Raw genomic sequence first — 21,675 nt, forward strand, 5'->3', positions numbered from 1 at the left:
AAGGTTAAAAATAACCCTAACTGAGCAAGTATTGCAATCAGTGTCTCAATTTAGTAAACACATTTCATATGTGTATGGATAGGCAGAAACATGAAATTAAGTTATGTCGGGTATGTCAAGCATGTGCCTACGCCATTTCCTAAACTACGGTGCTGCATCTCTAATTTCTCTGCTAAATTACTAATTAGTAATGAACCATCTATGAAATAATATGAATAGGAAGCCCAGTCTTTTGATAAAGTGATATACTGAATTTTAATAGAAGAAATAAAACTGCATTTTTAATTTTACATTGATTGAGGCCTTAAATCTATATTGTCCTTGATGAAACTGACATAAAAGAATATGACTTCTGGTGGCAGCTAATCCATATCCTTCCACAGTTTTCAAAAGGAAAGCTGTGTATGTATATCCCATAAGCCTCTTGCAGACGTTTCTGGGATGACTAGTCCAGCTGTCCAAAGTAATTTCATTCAAGAAAAGACATGAAAATTAAACTACTTAATAAGCGTAGTTTATATGTTTGTGTTTTTATAATTGAAGTTATTTGCAGCTTCAAATGCAGTACAGTCTCTTATAGAAAACTTTGCACGAGCCAGTATAAGTCACTTGGCACTTGTATTGCATGTTATATAAGCAGTAAGTAGAATCAGGCAAAATTATACTGGACATTTTGAAAAGATTTGGGTAACCGTCACGACAAAGGTTGCACTAGTGGGAAGTTGAAAATAAAAGAAATCTACATAAGCAGAAATGAGTTGGGGCATAGAGAATAATAGGACATATTAAAAGAAGTGAGTTGCAATGAGAGTGACTGTTGTGAAGGTGGTGAGTTGGCATCAGGAAGGGGATTGTGTTGAATAGGTTAATGGAGCATTTGTGAATACGGTGGCTTTTAGGAGTTGGCAAAAAGTCTTGAGAAATATTACTGATTATACAAAAGGGGGCTAGTTCTGTTTGCAACTGATAACAGTGCAAACGTATATGTAAAAATAACCTATTCTGCAATAATTTGTGTTTGAAGTGAGTAAAGAATCTGTAGCCAACTATTTAGTGTTTCTAGTATGGAAAAAAACTTGAATTGTACTTTTTATTTTTCCATCTACAGCTGGCTGATAGAGGAAGGAAGCTACTTGAATTCAGAACAGAAATTGTAGAAATGGTAAGTATGTTTAAAGTACTCCTTCCCTGGGGGGGGGGGGGGGGGGGAGGGGGGGATATTTTCTCAAGCCCCCTTTCCCCTCCACCAAATATACTGTACATATAGAAGTGCCTCTTACTATAATAAATTTTAAAAGAGGCTGGAAATGAAGCAAAATCATGAAACTCAACCTTTCCAACCACCTATAGTTGTTGATCAAGAATGGGAAAAGGCTACAGTGGTCATACATATATCTATTTGCCTCCAAATCAGAACAATCTGTTTGCTTAGTCCTGTATGCCCATGCATGCATAGTGTTAGTGATTGAACCTTCCAATATTGTTAATAGTAATAAGAGATCCACTCACCTTTTTCATAGTTGCCCTAAAATGGAAAAATACCCTCTTGGCTCCAACATGGCAGTGACATCTAATGTTGGATCAACAAGCTGTGGCCTCCATTAGTAACTATTATATTCCTGAGTATTCTGTTTTTTTTTTGTTTTTTTTTGAAGAGACATTCTACAAATCTGAAGAGAATCTGTTATAACAATGTCTTGGAGAATATAAAATTTGTATTGTTCTACTGTAAAGAACAATTCTTCAAGTCTAAACGGATGACCCCCTTCTCCTTTGCAAAGTCTTACCAATGAACAGACTATTAGAAAGTTGTTTGTTCTCGCCGTGTGTGTGTGTATGTGTGTGTGTGTATATATATATATATATATATATATATATATATATATATATATATATATAAATTTGTATGATGTTATCATATCCCATCTGAGGTGCTGTTCTTTTAAAGTAGAACGTTTGTTTTCCAGCCTTTATAAATAAAGAAAAGTCTTTCTTATTAACTTTGTAGCTCACCTCCACAATCTTTAGTCTTTTTTAAATATCTGTCCAAAATTACACTTCAGATCCAAGGTGGGGCATTATTATTTATTTATGAAAAAGGAAAATAATCTCACCCATGACTTGGTACTCTTTTGTATGCAAGTCAATGCATTATTGGCATTGATAATTGTTGCCAACAATCGTTAGAATTTTGGTAGGTTGCCACAGTTAGTTAAATCTGCATACAAACATAGGCATTACTTGAGGATCCTCATATAAAAATAATAATAATAATTTGCAATTTTTATAGCGCTTTTCTCCCTGTGAGACTCCAACAGTTTACAAACATATAGACATAAAAGTTAGGCGTTTCTGATGGTCAGATGAGCGGACAGAATGCCTGATGGAAGAGGTGGGCCTTTAGCTCTAGGGAATAATGCTGAATTTCCTGTGTCAGGATACCACAAAGTTAAAATGGAACATCTTGGCTAAAAAAATACATAATTTTTACTTAATTATTTCCACTTGACCGTTTATTAGCACTTTACTGTTTATTTTGCTTAAAAGATAGAACAATGAATACTGTTACATTGATTTTGAAAGATAGACTAACATTCCATAGCTAGCGAAATTCAACCAATAGTACAGATTGAAAGTGTGTGTGTGTGTGTGTGTAAAATAACTGATGAAATTTGTATCTTGTAATCCCTACAATCTTTGATCTATAACTTTTGTTGTTACCTTGAGAGATGTTTGACAATTTACTTTGCTGTCTAAAATAAATATATAACGAAAGGCAGGGCCTGTAGTTGTGAGAGGGGTTTGTCCGGCCTATAGATTTACAGGCCTCCCCTTCCTCTGGGCCGAAACCTCCTGGTTCAGTACAGAACCATCTACTTCCGGTTCAAAGGTCATTAACACAAACTGTATGAACTCCAAACAAACAAGCTGGCCTTGGCCTAGAGTGGCCCATGCAAGTATTCATTTTACCTCTTTTGAGCAAAAAAACAAAAAACAGCCCTCCCTTTGTTGCTGTTCACGTGTTCTTCAGCAAAACTGTAAGTTTGTTTGCGTTGGACCACGCTATCACTGACATTCCACACGTATTAAGCCCACATTTGGCCTTCAACTAACTAGGGTGGCATTAGCATTTCAGTCCGTATTCCTTCCTCATTCTGATATGGCGAATTTCACAACTAACGCAAATACAGCTTATTTCAATCACAGCATCACAGTGATACCTCAATTTGGTTCATGCATTCTGCTTACTGTATTCGAACATATCGTATTTTATAATATGCAATTTAGTTAGTCACCCTACGTTCTTTTGTATAATAAATGCTACGCCATATTTCATTTTCATATTTGCAACTTTTGTTACTTATTTTCACCAGGCCTCAGTACCTATATGTATTTTTCATGGTTCCCCTCTTGGTATTCAGGCACTCATGGGGCTACACTGTTTAGTAATTATGTGGCTAAGTGTTACTACTGACTGTGTAAATTCATGCCAGGCCCAAACTTGGGCCTATACATGTGTTCAGCATCTTTGGTACAGCCTGTTAATACTCTATCTTATTTCACTGTCTGTCAATACTTATAATTTTAAAGTACGATTGACTAATCCAGTGCTGAGACCAGAAAGGGCTTAAAACAATGTGTCTGTCATAATTATGTCTGCTATATGGTTATATGGCCATATACATGCCCCTCATCTAAATATGTTATAGTCGCACTTCAACCAAGACATGCCACGAACGAGGTCTGCCACTTGGGGACACACCACTGCCCCCCCAAAAAAAGCCCCAAAACTGCTTAGTAGATATACCCCAAATGAAAACATGCATTTAAAAAAAAAATAAAAAAATTCCAATTGGATTATATTTACAAGTGTTTCTTAACAAGCCCTACAGGGCCTCTAACACATGGTGCTGCCATTCGATTCAACCGTCACTAGCCTCACGTTAATGCATGTTACTCTGTTATTCTACTATTTGCTGTTGCTTTCAACCCTATTGTGCTATACCAATTATGTATGCATAAGTGTTAATCATCCTCCTAAGCATTCCACAAGTATGCCTTATAAACGTATGTATTATATATAAAATAATAAAATAAAAACATTACGTTCACTTTTCACAAGCTAGACGCTTTATAAACGTATGCCTTATAAATTCTGTTAACTCCTACGTTTAGCATACGGCCATCACAGCCTAAAATCAATTCAGCACTATTGCATTCTAGTGGTCTAAACCTCATTCCTGTCGTAAATTCTGTTGTATACCCTCCGTTCAACTGGCTCAGTAAGTATGTATTGTATAACTCTTTTATACAATACATACTTTCTGATGGCGTGTAAGCGGTTTCTTCATTTCCCGGTGGTCATATAAGAAGAACCTACTTCGGAGTATCATCACACATCCCTGAGGGAGTCCAAGAAGGACGAAACGCGTTGGAGTTGTTCATCTAGTTCATATGAACTTTTATTTCATTTTATTTTACTTTATTTTATTTTGACTGCTGTTACTGTTTGCTATTTCCTGCTGTGATCCTATTGGCTGATTTGCATGGAGACCACCTTGGTGTGGAGACAAGCTGTCTTTTATTTGCAACATTGTAAGTGCAATATTTGTAATAAATTGTAATACTTTTTATACAATCTGCACCATCATTTCTCTTCATTTACTTTGAGTGGGCAAAGAATATTGATCATTCTCCATCCAGAGTCACATCGCTGGAAGTCCACTCTATTGCTATTATTCCCTACATATCAAGGGAGATACGTCTGAATTCATCTTGATTTTGTGAGTTCTCTACCACCCCCACCTTCCATATGTGTTAACCATATTACACTATATATTTTTATACTTTTCTCTATAGATATTCATATTGAATACATCTATGATACCCAGTTTGTATTATTTTTTATTATTATCACTTTATGGTGAACCACACGTCTTTTTTCTTTTATTATTATATTGTGAGTGTGTCTATAAGGGAACACTTTAAAAACCCTAGGAATTCTGTGTAATATAGCACCACAGTTAACCTTTTGTTCTTTCTATATTAATATTAAGTATCACCCTTTTTTATCAGTTATCTTGCGGACCAAAGCAAATACTGCATCTTTGCTTATTAAAATGGAAACACCCCGTTTTTTGGCTGTATAACAGGTGTGGAAGTCGTGGGGGAACCACTTGGAGGTAAATTTAGGTCTGTCTTTCCACCTAAAGTGCGTCTCCTGGAAGAACGCCACTAGAGCGCCACATTTCTTAGCCTCCTGTATGGCCAACCTACGCTTGTTCGGGGAGTTAAGCCCTTTCGTGTTTAGGGACATAATCTTAATCACCATAATGTAGTTGTAAGGTGCGCTGTACTCTTAAGGCGACGGAGAAATAGGGCTACTGGAGCCTTGGGGGTATACCTCTCAGGGTTAGAGTATTGAGATCCTGATAAGTATGGGATCAACAATAGTCTGAGTCCGAGCATAGTGCATCCGGGTGTGATCCACCCGCCGCAGCTAAGGCTTTCAGCCTTCTAGTAAACCTTTTAATGTATTCTAAGGTAAATAGCATTCGTACATAAAAAACAAAAACATAAAATTGGTGTAAACCTGTACGATAAGTCCATGTGAATATTGGTGGTGTGGCATCAGTCTGTGAGCCTTTCAAGTTGGTGATGTCTCTGAATCGGCCGCTGTGCGAGATGCTCTGGGCACTTGTGGCCAGTCTTTGGAGAGCGTCTTTGGAGCCTGGGCTTTTGCTTGTTTTTTCCGAGTGCTGTTGGATGGGAGCGGTATGTTCCACTCTTGCAGCATTCTCTTGCTGTCGTCTGGATTCATAATGGGTTGGACAATGCCGTTTCTTTTGATCAGAACCTTCGCGGGGAAACCGCGTTTTTTAGCGCTTCTGTTATCGGTGCAAAGGTGCGGCGCTTGTTCATGGTTGCCGAGGAGAGGTCTGTAAATAGCTTGATGTTGTTGTATGGTTCCGGCCATGTGCTGGTGGTTCTGTCCGTTTGCATAATCCTGTCTTTGACAGTGAAGTGATGGACCCTGGTTATGGTGTCCCGTGCGGTGTCAGGGGGAAGGTGTTTGGGCTTGGGGAGCCGGTGTGTTCTGTCCAAAATGAAGTCAAATTCAGACAGGGAGGGGTTTAAGGCCTTGAACAGGTCTTTGACATACCTGGGGAGATCTTGTGGTGTGATATTTTCTGGTATGCACCTTATACGAATGTTGTTTCTCCTACTCCTGTCTTCTTGGTCTGCCACCTTTTCTTCCAGTACTTTGATTTTATTTTCCAGGGATGAGTATGCATCTGCCATGGAGTTGTGCGCCTCCACTAGTTCCTCTGTCCTGTCTTGCAGACGGGTAGTGCGTTCCCCCATGCTGCGTATGTCTGCTTTAATATCTGCAGTCATCTGCATAAGGTCTGCTTTAAAGGAGGTTTGTAGCTCTTGCATGATAGCCTGATGGAGGGGTTTGTGGCTGGGCTGTTGTGCTCCTTATACAGACAAAACAAATTACTGTTAGACACATAAGGAAAAAGGCAGGTTGGCTGCTTACTAGATGGAGTGGTGAGTAAAACGGTATATATTCCCGTTACTCACAAACAGGCTTTCCCGCACTGGGAGATGTCTCCTGAGTTGGGGGGTAAGTGGAGTTCCTTTTGCTGTAGTCCGGGGGATATGCCAGCGATCAGCTGTTGCTTTTTCAAAAGTCCCGGTTAGTTGATAGGCTCCGCCCCTTCCCAAAATACTTCCGTGTTCGTCTACGCGTTTCTCCGTTCACAGACGGCTTCGTCAGGACGTAAATTTGTTAAGTCCCTCCTCACTCTCAGGGGTTTTATACGAAAAGTCTTTCATCCCATTGGTGTATTCCACCTGCTTCAATCTGCATATGTGGGACGTCCAGAGAGCCTCCAGATCGGCAAGCTAAACATGCCTGCTTGTCTTTCATTTGGAATGGGCAGCCCACATTTGCAAAATCGATATGCATATGGTTATTTAGCAGATATATATACCTATACACAATATGGATAATAACTTTACTCCATTGCAACATCACAAAACATATGTATAAAATCAAATTATACCCACACTCATTTTCTTTGAAGCCTAATTTTAGAAATACATATGGAAAGAAAGAGAGAGAATATATGTTAGTGTATATTTATTATTCTCAATTGATTTTATACATATGTTTTGTGATGTTGCAATGGAGTAAAGTTATTATCCATATTGTGTATAGGTATATATATCTGCTAAATAACCATATGCATATCGATTTTGCAAATGTGGGCTGCCCATTCCAAATGAAAGACAAGCAGGCATGTTTAGCTTGCCGATCTGGAGGCTCTCTGGACGTCCCACATATGCAGATTGAAGCAGGTGGAATACACCAATGGGATGAAAGACTTTTCGTATAAAACCCCTGAGAGTGAGGAGGGACTTAACAAATTTACGTCCTGACGAAGCCGTCTGTGAACGGAGAAACGCGTAGACGAACACGGAAGTATTTTGGGAAGGGGCGGAGCCTATCAACTAACCGGGACTTTTGAAAAAGCAACAGCTGATCGCTGGCATATCCCCCGGACTACAGCAAAAGGAACTCCACTTACCCCCCAACTCAGGAGACATCTCCCAGTGCGGGAAAGCCTGTTTGTGAGTAACGGGAATATATACCGTTTTACTCACCACTCCATCTAGTAAGCAGCCAACCTGCCTTTTTCCTTATGTGTCTAACAGTAATTTGTTTTGTCTGTATATAGAGCACTACCTGCTTCAAGAATGTCAACTAAGCAGTGATATGCTATACATTGAATTTTATATTTAATTTTATACTTATTTTTAATTTTTTGTATCATTGGAATTGTTATACTAGTAATAAATTGTTTTATATAAAAACTTAATTAAGCCATCATCTGTACTTTGAATAGTACTTAAGAGGCTCTCTAGCAAGCCATACAGATCTGTTCTATGATCCTTCTGTTTCTATATTTTTCTTACATGCCGGGCATGAATTGGAACATCATTCAGTGAATAATATAAGTATTCCCTTTCTTTTCTTTTGCAAATTTTGGTGCATGTGGGAGAGGGACCTATTATAATTTGAAAATCGCTCCACTTTTTAATATTTTGTTTGTATTACGTGAGATATGGTGAAGGGATCACTCTGAAGTGTTGTAGCGAATATATAACAAATATCTAAAGATTTGAATATTCATGAATAGCTCTATATAAGTCCCTATAGAGTATTTATATATCAAGCGCTCCAGTATTGTGCATTTTATTCTATATATCTGTTGTGCTCCTGCTGGCTGTCTCCTGCTTCAGAGCTATGGGCTGGTGAGTGCTGCCCGTCGGCCCCATTTAGATTTTTCGGCTCCGCGGTTTGCGGCCTCTCTAAGTGAGAGTTTAGCGTTTTTGTTTTAGTTTTTTGGTAGCCATGGTGTACCGGGGTATTAACTAGGGGTGCACCGAACTTCCGGCGGCCGAAAGTATCGGCCGAAAATGGACCTAATCCATTTCGGCCGATATTGGCAAATATCGGCAGAAAATAGGGCGGTCAGGCTGGCGGGCGCGCGAGGGAGCACTCTCCCCTGAGTGCTTCCTCTACAGCTCCCTCGCGCACCGCACTGATATCGGAGCCGGAAGATGACGTCATCTTCCGGCGCTGGTATCAGTACGCGGCGCGCGAGGGAGCTGAAGAGGAAGCACTCAGGGGAGAGTGGTCCCTCGCGCGCCCGCCAGTCTGCCTGCCCGCCAGGTGACCGGCCCCCCAGGAGCCCAGCAGGCTGGGGGGATTAAATTTAAAAAACAAAACAAAAACGTGTTAGTGTGTGTTTGTTAGTGTGTGTGTGTGTTAGTTTTAGTGTGTGTTAGTGTTACTGTGTGTGTTAGTGTTACTGTGTGTGTTAGTGTTACTGTGAGTGTTAGTGTTACTGTGAGTGTTAGTGTTACTGTGAGTGTGTGTGTTAGTGTTACTGTGAGTGTGTGTTGGTGTTACTGTGAGTGTGTGTTAGTGTTACTGTGAGTGTTAGTGTTAGTGTTACTGTGAGTGTGTGTTAGTGTTACTGTGAGTGTTAGTGTTACTGTGAGTGTTAGTGTTACTGTGAGTGTTGGTGTTAGTGTGTGTGTTAGTGTTACTGTGAGTGTGTGTTAGTGTTACTGTGAGTGTGTGTTAGTGTTACTGTGAGTGTTAGTGTTAGTGTTACTGTGAGTGTTAGTGTTAGTGTTACTGTGAGTGTTAGTGTTAGTGTTACTGTGAGTGTGTGTTAGTGTTACTGTGTGTGTTAGTGTTACTGTGTGTGTTAGTGTTACTGTGAGTGTTGGTGTTAGTGTGTGTGTTAGTGTTACTGTGAGTGTGTGTTAGTGTTACTGTGAGTGTGTGTTAGTGTTACTGTGAGTGTTAGTGTTAGTGTTACTGTGAGTGTTAGTGTTACTGTGAGTGTCAGTGTGTGTGTTAGTGTGAGTGTCAGTGAGTGTGTGTCTGCTAGTGAGTGTCAGTGAGTGTGTTACAATGGGTGTCTGTTACTGAGTGTGTTTGTGTTAGTGAGTCTGTTTGATGTCTGTTAGTGAGTGTGTGTTTGTCAGTGAGAGTGTATGTTTTGTGAGTGTGTATGTATGTCTGTCGTTGAGTGTGTCTCTGTCAGTAAATGTGTGTGTCTGTTAGCTAGTGTGTATGCATCTGTTCGTGAGAGTGTGTGTGTGTCTTCAGCACTTACCTTTCTCCAGCGCCGGACTCCCTTGGCGCTGGGGATCCCTCCGCCGCTCAGCTCCGAATGCGCATGCACGGCAAGAGCCGTGCGCGCATTCAAACCGCCCATAGGAAAGCATTACTCAATGCTTTCCTGTGGACGTTCAGTGTCTTAGAATCGCGGAAGCTCCTCTAGCGGCTGTCAGTGAGACAGCCGCTAGAGTCTGGATTAACCCTGCTTTCAGCTGCAGGGTTAAAACTAGAGGGACCTGACACCCAGACCACTTCATTGAGCTAATGTGATCTGGGTGTCTGTAGTGGTCCTTTGTGTGTGCATCTGCATGCACTGGTGTACATACCGCGGTCGCAGCCCTGCAACCCCTGCGACCAGGTGCCCGCCGCCATGTTTTGCGGCCCCGGCCTGCACAGAGTAAGCGTGTGGGGGGGGGGGATCAATTTACGCACCAGGGCCCCATTGGTCACCATCGACCCTGGTACCGCTGTGAGAAGACCGCACACTGCCGCCGTGCAACCTTCTAACCGGAAGTGCCAGACGTGCCGTGACAGCAGTGGGGCAACCTGCTGTAAAACTACCCACATCGTGTATACCCACAAGTGTATAAAGAAAACATATCCTACTGCAAACATAGCAACATCCATTTATTAATTATATTCTGCACGTGCCAATCTGTTTAAAGTGCTTTCTTCAAGTCCCTAGTCCACATTTCTAAATCTTTATTATTAATAAATATTATTGGTATGGTATTCAATTAAATATATATATATATATATATATATATATATATATATAGATATATAGATTATTCAGTCATATATAGCAAACAGGGTTAACAGATTTTTATTGATATTTGTTTTTTTAAAGCTATTTTCTGTCCAATTTTGGTGTGTTGCTCTCAATAAGTGTGGTTATTTATTTTATTGGCTTGTAGTTTTTCATATTTGATTTATTAAATTCATGAAAAAGAATTATATTAATAAAATCATAGAAAAAAAGTATTTTAAAAGTATTTGGGCAAAAAGGTTTCCTGTTGTCAGTAGCACCATGACAACACATGTTCAAGCAGACTTGTTAATGTAGGCTAACATCCCACCCTATTGTAACGGGTAAGGCATGTTCATTCCCCCACTGACCAACGACTCCCTTGTTTTTTTAGACTGGGTTTGCAGCCATTATCAAGGACAACTGGTTCCATGACACATGGCCCGCAGAGACATGAAGCCTACTCTTTTAGTAACTTTCAGCTCTTGTTGTAGTATAATCCATCACGACCACTGCACAGCCCAGGGGTCTCTTTAGGGGAGGAAGTCTGTCAATTGCTAGTCAAACACAGCAGTATGCAAAATTACTTGGCTGGCAGCAACACAGCAATTTTACCTCGCAATACCTAGAGCAAATCTGTTAAATGTAGTAAAGCAGCTAAATTTGTATGACACCCAATACAAAATGTCATTCTGACATGTAACGCTGACTATATAATCAACTCTCTCATTGCTCTACCAACTCAACACACTCAAATGCTCATCACACCCCACGCACATGTCACACCCTATGACAAAAACACGCTAACAAAGCCCTTGAATAACACTGCAACAAACACAACCCCACTCCAACACAACATGTTGAAAGCAACACTCCCCAAGGTTATTTGTTTGTTTTATGTTATTGTTCTCCTTTGACTATAAAAAAACTAAACTGTGGCAGAGAGCGACCATGTCAACCACAACAACAGGAAGAAAAACTTCAACAAAATAACTCTCTACTTTCTTTTCCTTTCTGTAATATATAATTGACATATGTACTATCATATGGCTTTTGCATAAGCCTAAAAATTTTACTTTACCATACAATCTGCCGTTGCAAAAATAAAGATTTTAAAAAAACAAAAAAAAATGTCCAAATCTAAAAACTAATTTAATATTCCAATTGTTTTGATTAAGAACATCTAAAAAAAATTAGTAAGTGAACTTTGACTTGCTTTCCATATACTAAAAATATCGTTCATGTGATGTTTATAGAGGATTAGGCCCACCCCACGGCCAACACTAGGTAGGACAAAAGTTTCCTCCCAGTGTGACATAAATAAATTAGCATAGCTTGGGGCAAACATAGTCCCCATAGCTGTCCCTTGAACTTGTAAATAAAATTGATTTTTTTTTTTTTTTTTTTAAATCATGTTATTCCCTCCTAAAATAAAATCTACTTGTTTATCTTCAAAATCACCACATTTATTTAAAATATGTCTACTGGCTGTACAACCTCTATCATGTACAATGTTGGTGTACAGACTACTGACATTACAAGTTGCTCAAATGAAATCTTTTTCTCATTTAAAATCTTTTAAAATGTTTAATAAACTCATTGTGTCTTTAAGATAAGTTGGACACTGTTTCACTAGACTCTGTAGAAATCTATCAATGTATTATGAAGAGAGTCTATGCAAGAAACTAAGGGCCTTTCTGGGGGTTTATGATGTCTTTATGTATCTTTGGTAGACTAGTAACTTTGCCATGAACTAATGCCGATTATGTGATCGGGCGTTCCGGAAATACGTCACCTATTAAGTCCGCTGACCCGGAAGTGACATACCCGGAAGACACACATGGATGGAGAAGAACACGCCTTTTTTGGAGATTTAAAATGGACGGTAGTCTGATGCTATTATGAAGCACTTTGATAAAGACTGTTTGTCGAAACGCGTCAGTGCGGTTGTATACTTGAGATTTTATATTTATATTTAGTTTAATAAATTTGTTCCTGGTTACTTCCCATTATTTTGTTTTTGGCTTCTTAGTAATCCAAAGGGAAGATTCAGTATCCAGCAATCTGTGGAGCATCCTATCCTTGGTGCCAGTACCTGATCTCAATAACCTTATTTGTTCCAAGGCACTTTAAGTCTGAGCCCACTTTAGCAGGCTCAGCAATATGTGAGTGAGACCAATTTGTATTTATACATATCTTTTTATTGTAAATACAGATTTCACTATGGTCTACCATTTTTTTTTTTTTGTCTTTTTAGGTTTCTACCTATTTATAGTAATATTGCATGCCTCCTATTAGCTTTTGCAGTCTTAGACTGGCATTGCTTACTGTTGCCTAGTTTATCTATAATTGTTCCTATTCATTCAATGCTATTCATGTCACGATTCTATGTGATCGCAGAAGTGACGTCTCTTCTGTGTTCCAATTCACACAAGATGTTCTCAACTCTAGCTTCTTGGTGCCTGATTCAGACATGATTTATGACATGGAATCCTTCCATTTGTCTCTGTTTATATTGTCAGTCTTTGTGCGCTTTTTGACGTGTACACACATTAATGGTATCATAGCCCTCTGTAACCAATGACAACCAGGTATAGGGCCTATATTCTTTGTTTCCTCACACTGTCATGGTTCTTGTTACCAGAGAATGTGTTTATACTGTTTATCAGATTTACTGTTTTCTGATATCTGTGTATTGGATTTTACGGTTTTCAACCCTAGGCTTGTTTGACAATTCTTGATTTCTGGTATCCTGACCTTGACTATTAATCCTGTGTAAAAGGAAAGGTAATAGGTTTTCACTATAGTATGACACAGGGTGAAACTGGGCTGCAGTAACTAATACTAGGATTACCAAATCTTGTGAGTAGTAAAACTATTAGCCATGAGTCCCACCATGCAGCCCAACCCAGCTCAGCATATGCCCTCAAGGGGCTGAATACAGTCCTGTGGGGGACCAGTCTGACTGCCAAAGCGAAAGGTCGCATGCATCTAGAGCTCCTGTCCGCAAGGCCAATAACCACCCTATTCTCCATTACCCAGACCGGATTTACGATGCCCAGCAACTACGACTTCTCATGTGGAACAGAGGACTCCCGCCGCCAGAACAACATAAAGGTCACAGGGGTCCCTGACAACATACCTGGTGCGGAGCTTCCACACATGGTGAGGAGGTTACTGTCGGCCCTGCTCACACCTAAACTGTCCAGAGCGATAGAGCTGGAGGGCATATTCAGGGTACCCAAATCTGCCAAAGCACCAACCTCAGCCATGAGGGACCTGATCATACAATTCGACAGAGGTAAAGACAAGGCAGCCTTCCTTAACGCGCTGCGCGGCAACTGACCTTACACCTTCGAAGACATGTCACTGACATTTTATGCAGATCTCAGCGGCAACACTCTGTCATGGCTCCGTGAAATGCGCCCGCTCACCACCCTTTTACAACAGAACAACCTCGCTTATAGATGCCACCAGTCTTTCAATCCTCCACGGGTATAAAACCCGCAACATCCGAGACCTCCGGGAAGCCGCAACGACCCTGCAACACCTGGGAATCCCACATCATTCCCTTAACACTGACGCACCAGACACGGCACATCGACCAACCCACGGATGGAACCCGGGAACTTCGGCGGAATTCGTGCCCAGACCGGTCGCACCGGGCGCACAGGACAGTGCCAACACCTGACTTCCCAAGGGACTGCCTCTCACAGGCACAGTTCAGGACGTAAGCATTCTGGATGCCCAATCCACGTAAGGTGACTAGGCACTCCCCCATCTCTGGCCTAGGGGTTATATGGGCTAGAAAAGAAAAAGCCATGCAACCACACACAACAGTCCGGTGCATGCTTACCCCGACCGGCTCCATCCCACCTAAAGACTTTAAAGGCTGAAACATCATCTCGTAAATGCGGACGTTTGCATTGGATTAAGACAGGTTTTGTTATTATCGTTTTTACTGTTTTATGTGGCACATAACGTTGCCTTCCCACATTACACCTCTCTGCGATAACCAGGGGGCTAAACATTGGAGGAACATCGTAATGGTACACCCATCCAACCCGCAGCCTGATAAGCTGCACTCTTATTACCAGCATAACACCCCTCCCCCAAAACAAATACAGCGATCGCGAATCAATTACTGCCCGCAAACCCCCACTCAGCATAGCACCCAGCGGGACAGCGCACATGCAAGAGGTGGGCACACAGAGAACATAAACACTCTACACCGCCTCTCAGTTACACAGCATTCATACTAACTACAAAAGTCTCCCCAAGCCCACATAGGAACTACTAGCAACCCAAACTATAAAACAAGCATCTACATTGCTGGATCTATTCCACGCATGCAAACAAATTTATTTTCATTTTAAGTCCAGCTACACTCCACTTGTATGACTCTCGTAAACTTATCGCAGGCCATTCTCCACTCCAGAGAAACACTACATTCTACCATGAACACCTCTAAGCTATACTAAACCGATTGTATATTATTGTTGTTCAAATACCATAAAATAACGTGCAGATAAAAAAAAACCTAGGCAGCTCCATAGAATGCTATGACAAAGCCAATGCAGCAGTCAATGTGCCCGTAGGGCCAACTGGCTCCGCTGACCATTTCTTCTTGATATGTATACCTCGCTAACTTACTTACACTAAAACGAGAAATCTAAACTGTTGACATGTTGCTTTAGCTAATAATGCGCCTGACTAGCAAATGTCACAACATGTAATATAACCCGAACGTTAATTTACCCTGATGTCGCTGTTGTGGCGCACCAAGGTTGTTTGTTAAATTTTGTGCACAACAAAAATAAAGAATAATAAATAAAAAAAAAAAAGAATACAGTCCTGTGTCATGGAGAGGGGCTTCAGGCCATACAGAATAGGTACTTGCAGACAATGAAGGAGCCTTGTCGCTGTCTGTTTCTCCCAGGTATTACGAACCTCCTTGGGCACCCCGATTTAACCATTAGCAGATAGCAGAATGCTAGGTGGGGAACCACTCTTCCGCTGTGGAGCCCAGCTGCACTCCAATTCAGCAGTGTATAGCCTGCTCCGCTGCCATTTACGTGCCCTCTTCACTTTAAGAACCGCAGGCCTGCGATGGGAGCACAGAGGTGACAACACAGGTGGGTGTTAAATCTGTGCCCTTACTGCAACTTGTCGCTCTCTGAGTGATTTCTTCCCCAATCAGCATATATGTTGTCCAGCTTGTCTACGATATCAGGCTTCTCATTGCTGCAGACAGTGGGAGCACTTAGGTCTATCACAGCTGTGTAGCCTCCCAGGAGCAGACCGGGATTACCCCCACCCACTGGTACAAACTGGGCACAGATTGGATTTGTGTCGACTCTGGTTACTCCAGGTCCACCTCTCCCGCACCTCCTAGGCCATACTGCTAAAGCCGTCAAAATGACCAGTAGCTGCAAATCCACAACAGATCTTCTTGGTCAGAATAAGGTAGGTCCCTATAATATTTACTCGGAGAGGTGTTTTCACCGAGTTATCCTTATATGTTAAGAATCACACGAGGAGCTCTCCTAAAACGCGACCAGATCACATGAAATTTAATGTAGATAAATGCAAAGTGATGCATTTCAGAGTAAAGAATGCACAAGCGACTTGCACCCTAAAAGATAATGTATTAGGGATAACAACACACGAGAAGGATTTGGAAATTGTTATGGACCACAAACTAGGCAACAATGCGCAATGTTAATCAGCAGTTGCTAAGGCCAGTAAGTCATTGTCATGTAAAAAAGGAGGATTCATTATCGGGACTAAAATATAATTTTGCCTTTTTATTAATCAATGATAATGTCCTTTTTTGGGGGGGGGGGCGCCCCGCAAGTGCCCAAACTTGCACAGCATATTCAAGGTGTGGTTTTATGGCACTAGAAAAAGTGCAAAGGCAGCTACAAAATTAATAAAAGGAATGGAAGATTTTAGTTATTAAGAAATGTTTAAATCTGTTTAGTTTAACGAAATGGCACTTCATAGGGAATATGAAAGCATTATGCAAATATATTCGGGGCCAATGCAAACCATTGCCAATACGAATCTATTTATAAACAGGGCTATACACAGGAAACAAAGTCAAGCATTTAGAAAGGAATTTTTAGTCTAAAGCAAAAGAAAGTTGTTGGGTTTTTTTTGGGTTGTGTTTTTTTTGTTTTTTTTTTTATAGTAAGAAAAATACGGGTGTGGAATTATCTGCCCAGAGAGGTGGTTCTATTAGAATTTGTACAGATGTTTAAAGAGCAACTGGATGAATACTTGCAAAGCATTATATTTAGGATTATAATTTTTAATATGTGGGGTAACCGCTTCTTGATCCAACTTGAGATCTGACTGCCATTTAAAAAATATTTAAAAATATTTAAAAATATTTTTTTCATAATTTCTATAATGCTGAACTTGGACGACTGTCTCTTTTCAGCCAATGTAACTCTTTAGGTAACCTAATTCTTATGACAAAGACAAAATGTAAGGAACATTTATTGTGAACAATAGCCATACATAGTGCATACATAACTACCCATTTCATTTATTCTACAGTAATTATAACCAGCTTGTAGATGTCGATGATAGGAATCCATTCCACCCATTTATTTTCTGCAAGTTGGCTGTAAATGAGTCGCCTTCCTTCGAAACAAGCTTAAATATCACACCATACCTACAGTCAGGGAGGGGAAGGAGTACATGACATCTTTCATATCGTATGACCTCTTTCATATCCCTATTGGCATTACATAGGTTGAGGTAGTATAGTTGTTTAATTCTGATTTAACTTAGTGATGTATAATATGTGTTTCAATATATTGAGACTATATTTTATCTTTATCAGTATCACAATTTGTTTTTTAGCAAGCGCAACAAGATCGTAATCTAACTCAAACCAAAAGGAAAATTGACACAGAGGTCGCAGGATTGAAAACAATGCAAGAATCCCATAAACTTGATACTATTAAATACCTAGCAGGTAAGCAGGAAATGGTATATTCTATATACATATTTATTTGAGGAAGTAACTCAGAGCAACATTTGAAGCATTTTATGAAATATATTATTTTCTCAGTTATCATACTAGCCAACATTGAAGTCAGTACACGATGCTGTGAAATGATCATGACGAAGAGGCAAGTGCTGTCATGTATGCCCTAGAAAAACCTAGCACAGCATGATCATATTTGATCATTCGCCCATGCTGCAATTATGGAAACCCTAAAATGGGACACCAAAGGAAAAAACCTGTGGACAAATAAATGAAATATTTTCTTTAGATAAAGGAACACTATAGTGTTAGGAATACAGACATAAATACAGTAGATGTTTAGTTGTCTGAGTTACTTACCTTTTTTCACCTTTCCATGCTGCACTCGCCATGCTTGCCCTGCCTCTTTGCTTAAGCTAATCAGTCGTGATGATCTCAGCCACTCCAACGTTTCCCCATTATTATTATTATTATTGCCATTTATATAGCGCCAACAGATTCCGTAGCGCTTTACAATATTATGAGAGGGGATTTAACAATAAATAGGACAATTACAAATAAACTTACAGGAACAATAGGTTGAAGAGGACCCTGCTCAATCAAGCTTACATTCTATAGGAGGTGGGGTGTAAAACACATTAGGACAGGAATTTACAATCAAATAAGGTGGGCTGCCCTTTAGGAGAGGGCAAGAGACAGGTATGTGAGGTAGGGGTTAGTCTTGGAGGCCATAAGCTTTCCTAAAGAGATGGGTTTTAAGGCACTTCTTAAAAGATGCAAGACTAGGGGAGAGTCTGATAGCGGTAGGCAGGCTATTCCATAGGAAGGGAGCCGCCCGCGAGAATTCCTGCAAGCGCAAGTTGGCCGTACGGGTGCGGACAACGGACAGGAGGTGGTCACGGGCAGAGCGGAGAGACCGAGAAGGGACATACCTATGGATCTGTGAGGAGATATAAAAGGGGCTAGAGTTGTTCAGTGCTTTATAGGTGTGAGTTAGTACCTTGAATTGACTCCTATAGCATACAGGAAGCCAATGTAAGGACTGGCAGAGGGGTGAGGTGTGAGAGAAACGACTAGATAGGAAAATCAGTCTAGCAGCAGCGTTCATTACGGACTGTAGGGGTGCAGTACGGCTTTTGGGAAGACCAATCAGGAGAGGGTTACAGTAATCCATGCGGGAAATTACTAGAGCATGGACAAGCTCCTTGGTAGTATCTGGTGCAAGAAAGGGGCGGATGCGGGCTATGTTTTTAAGATGGAATCTTCAAGATTTGGCAACATGCTGGATGTGAGGCTCAAAGGTGAGACCAGAGTCAAGTATGACGCCAAGACAGCGCGCTTGCAAGGATGGACTGATTTTGGTACCACAAGCTTGAAGGGAGAGCGAAAGAGGAGGATCAGTATTAGGAGGAGGAAAGACAAGGAGCTCAGTTTTTGAGAGATTGAGTTTCAGAAAGCGGCAGGACATCCAGTCAGTGATGGAAGAAAGGCAAGCAGTGACACGTTGCAGGACAGCAGGGGAGAGGTCCAGGGAGGAGAGATATACCTGGGTGTCATCAGCATCCAGGTGGTAGTGGAATCCAAAAGAGGTAATACGTTTGCCAAGAGATTGTGTATAAAGAGAAAATATTAGGGGACCTAGGTCAGAGCTTTGGGGGGGCTCCAACCGAGACAGGACGAGGGCAGGAGATATCATTAGAAAAGGAGATGCTGAATGAGCGATGGGAGGGATAAGAAGAAAGCCACGAGAGGACAGAGTCACAGAGACCGAGTGATTGAAGAGTTTGAAGAACGTGTCAAAGGCAGCAGAGAGGTCAAGAAGGATTAGTATGGAGTAGTGGCCTTTGGATTTATCTGCGATTAGGTCGTTGGTAACTTTGATAAGAGCAGTCTCAGTAGAGTGGAAGCCAGATTGAAAAGAGGTCAAGGAGAGAGTAGGAATTGAGGAAGTGAGACATACGGGTAAAGACAAGTCGATAGTTAGAGGGGGAGGACAGGTCAAGAGATGTTTTTTTTTTCAGGATAGGTACTACAGTGGCATGTTTAAGGTCAGCAGGGACAACGCCAAAAGAGAGAGAGCAGTTAAAGATGTGTGTTAAGGAAGGCGCAAGACAAGGGGAGAGAGACCGGATAAGGTGAGATGGGATTGAATCGAACGGGCAAGTGGTGTGGTGAGATGAAAGGAGAAGCGCAGTCACCTCTTGTTCAGTAGCCAGGGAGAAAGTCTGAAGGGAAAGGCATGATCTACGTGTGGTTGAGAAAGAGAATGGCAAGGTGGGGAGAATTCTTTCTTTAGCTGTTCAATCTTGTCGGTAAAGTAACATGCAAAGCTATTGGCTGTAAGGTTAGTTTGGGGGGTGGCCACAGCAGGGCGAAGAAGAGAATTAATAGTGTCATAGAGACACCTGGGATTGCGGGAGCATGAACTAATGAGAGAGGAAAAGTATGACTGTTTGGCGAGGGCAAGGGCTATGCCCTCTGAATCTATAATTGAGAAAGTCTGACTGGGTGCAAGACTTCCTCCAGGAGCGTTCAGCACAACCGAGCCATCTTTGCAGGTAGTGTGTTGATTTAGTATGCCACGATTGGGGGCGTGCCCTCCTCGAGGTGCATGTTTGGAGTGGGGCTGCAGTGTTCAAGGCAGAGGTAAGGGTAGTGTGTTATGTGGATTGGCCAGTGAGGGACAGGCGAGAGAAGGGATGGATAGCAGTTGTAAATCAATATCAACTGACAGCTGCTGGAGGTCAATAGAATAAAGGTTCCTCCTGAGTTGAGGAAGACTATCCTGTCTAGTCCGATCACACAGAAGAGCTACTGTAGCTCAGATTGCTGAAGAATGTAATGCTGGCCATGATAGAGATGTGTTAGAACACACCGTTTATAAAAATGTGCTGCCTGTGGGACTGCATATAAATAATAACTTACAATTATAATACAAATATTGTCAAACTATTGAATCATTTGAAACGTTTATCCAAACACATTAGGTCGAGGCCTGTGTGTCTTACATTTTCCTACTCCAGCTCCATCCATTCAAGAGACATATCTGACACTTATCCACTACATTGTGAATTGTCAAATTCTGTACATGTTTACCAAATAATCTGTACTGTAATGAACCCTTTGTTTTTATTTTCTCTTTATAGGATCAGTGTTTACATGCCTTACAATAGCTCTGGGATTTTACCGCTTGTGGATGTAAAGTATATGTTGAAGACTCATATTTTTCGCACGACAAATTCAGTGGCATTCCTATATTTTATTCTAGTAAGCAACAGCCAAGCAAGGAATTAAAAATGGCAACACCCCCATTATCACCACAGCTCCAGCGTTGCCTTATGGTCATTTGTATTTCCGTCCAAGCAATTATTTTCTTTTTTGTCTTCTTTACCATCTTTCCTCTTTATTTGTTGGCATCCTTCATAAAAAAAAAAAAGGGAAATTTTTCCATCAGCAGCAGGATATTAATATTTAATAATTTTCTATTGCATTCCAAAAATAAAATAGTAGTTACTATCTTGTTCTTCCCAGTTGTAAATAAAATGTATGCAAACATTTCAAACGTGCAGTGATCTATTTATATGATGCTGTATACTAAAGAGAGAACAATTATATTTGGACTATTTAAAAAAAAAATAGCAATTATTTGTTTGGATTTTAACCCCTTCAGGACCGCTGACGGTTCAGGACCGTCAGCGGTAAAACGTGCGTTTGGACCGCTGACGGTCCTGAACCGTCATAACGGTTTTGGGCTACTTACCTGATCGCCGTCGGTCCCATGGCGGCGATCAGCTCTCCTCCCGGTCCAGGGGGACTGCCTGTCTGCCCGGGCAGTCCCCCCTCGGCAGATCACTCGATCACATGACCGCAATAGGGGTCTTTGTATCTGCCTGCAGGGGGACTGTCTGTGCTGACAGGCAGTCTCCCTGCAAGTGTAAAATCATAAAATAAAGTAAAAAAAAAAAACAATCAGTGTAAAAAAAATTATAATATGTGTATATATATATGATATATATACATGTATTATATCTATATATATAATATATGTATATGTATCATATATATAATGTCACACTAAGTGTATTTTTATATTTATATATACGTATATTAATATAAAAATACACTTATATTTAAATTACACACGAATATATACAATATATATAATAACTATATATGGTATATATATATTATTATAAAATACAAATAATATGTTAATAA

The 21,675-nt window shown here is 40.6% G+C and overlaps 1 protein-coding gene across 1 annotated transcript in view; it reads left to right on the plus strand.

Moving 5' to 3' along the window:
* MCUR1 (mitochondrial calcium uniporter regulator 1) overlaps positions 1-21,019 on the plus strand; it is a 40,658-nt gene extending 19,639 nt beyond the window's left edge. Inside the window, exons 7-9 of the mRNA XM_063451707.1 lie at positions 1,109-1,162; positions 17,331-17,445; positions 20,604-21,019. Of these exons, the coding sequence (XP_063307777.1) occupies positions 1,109-1,162; positions 17,331-17,445; positions 20,604-20,659 (225 nt within the window). The 3' untranslated portion in view covers positions 20,660-21,019. The remainder of the gene's footprint in view (positions 1-1,108; positions 1,163-17,330; positions 17,446-20,603) is intronic.
* The last annotated feature ends 656 nt before the right edge of the window (positions 21,020-21,675 follow it).

Source organism: Pelobates fuscus, chromosome 4, assembly GCF_036172605.1.
Source record: "Pelobates fuscus isolate aPelFus1 chromosome 4, aPelFus1.pri, whole genome shotgun sequence".
Taxonomy (NCBI): domain Eukaryota; kingdom Metazoa; phylum Chordata; class Amphibia; order Anura; family Pelobatidae; genus Pelobates; species Pelobates fuscus.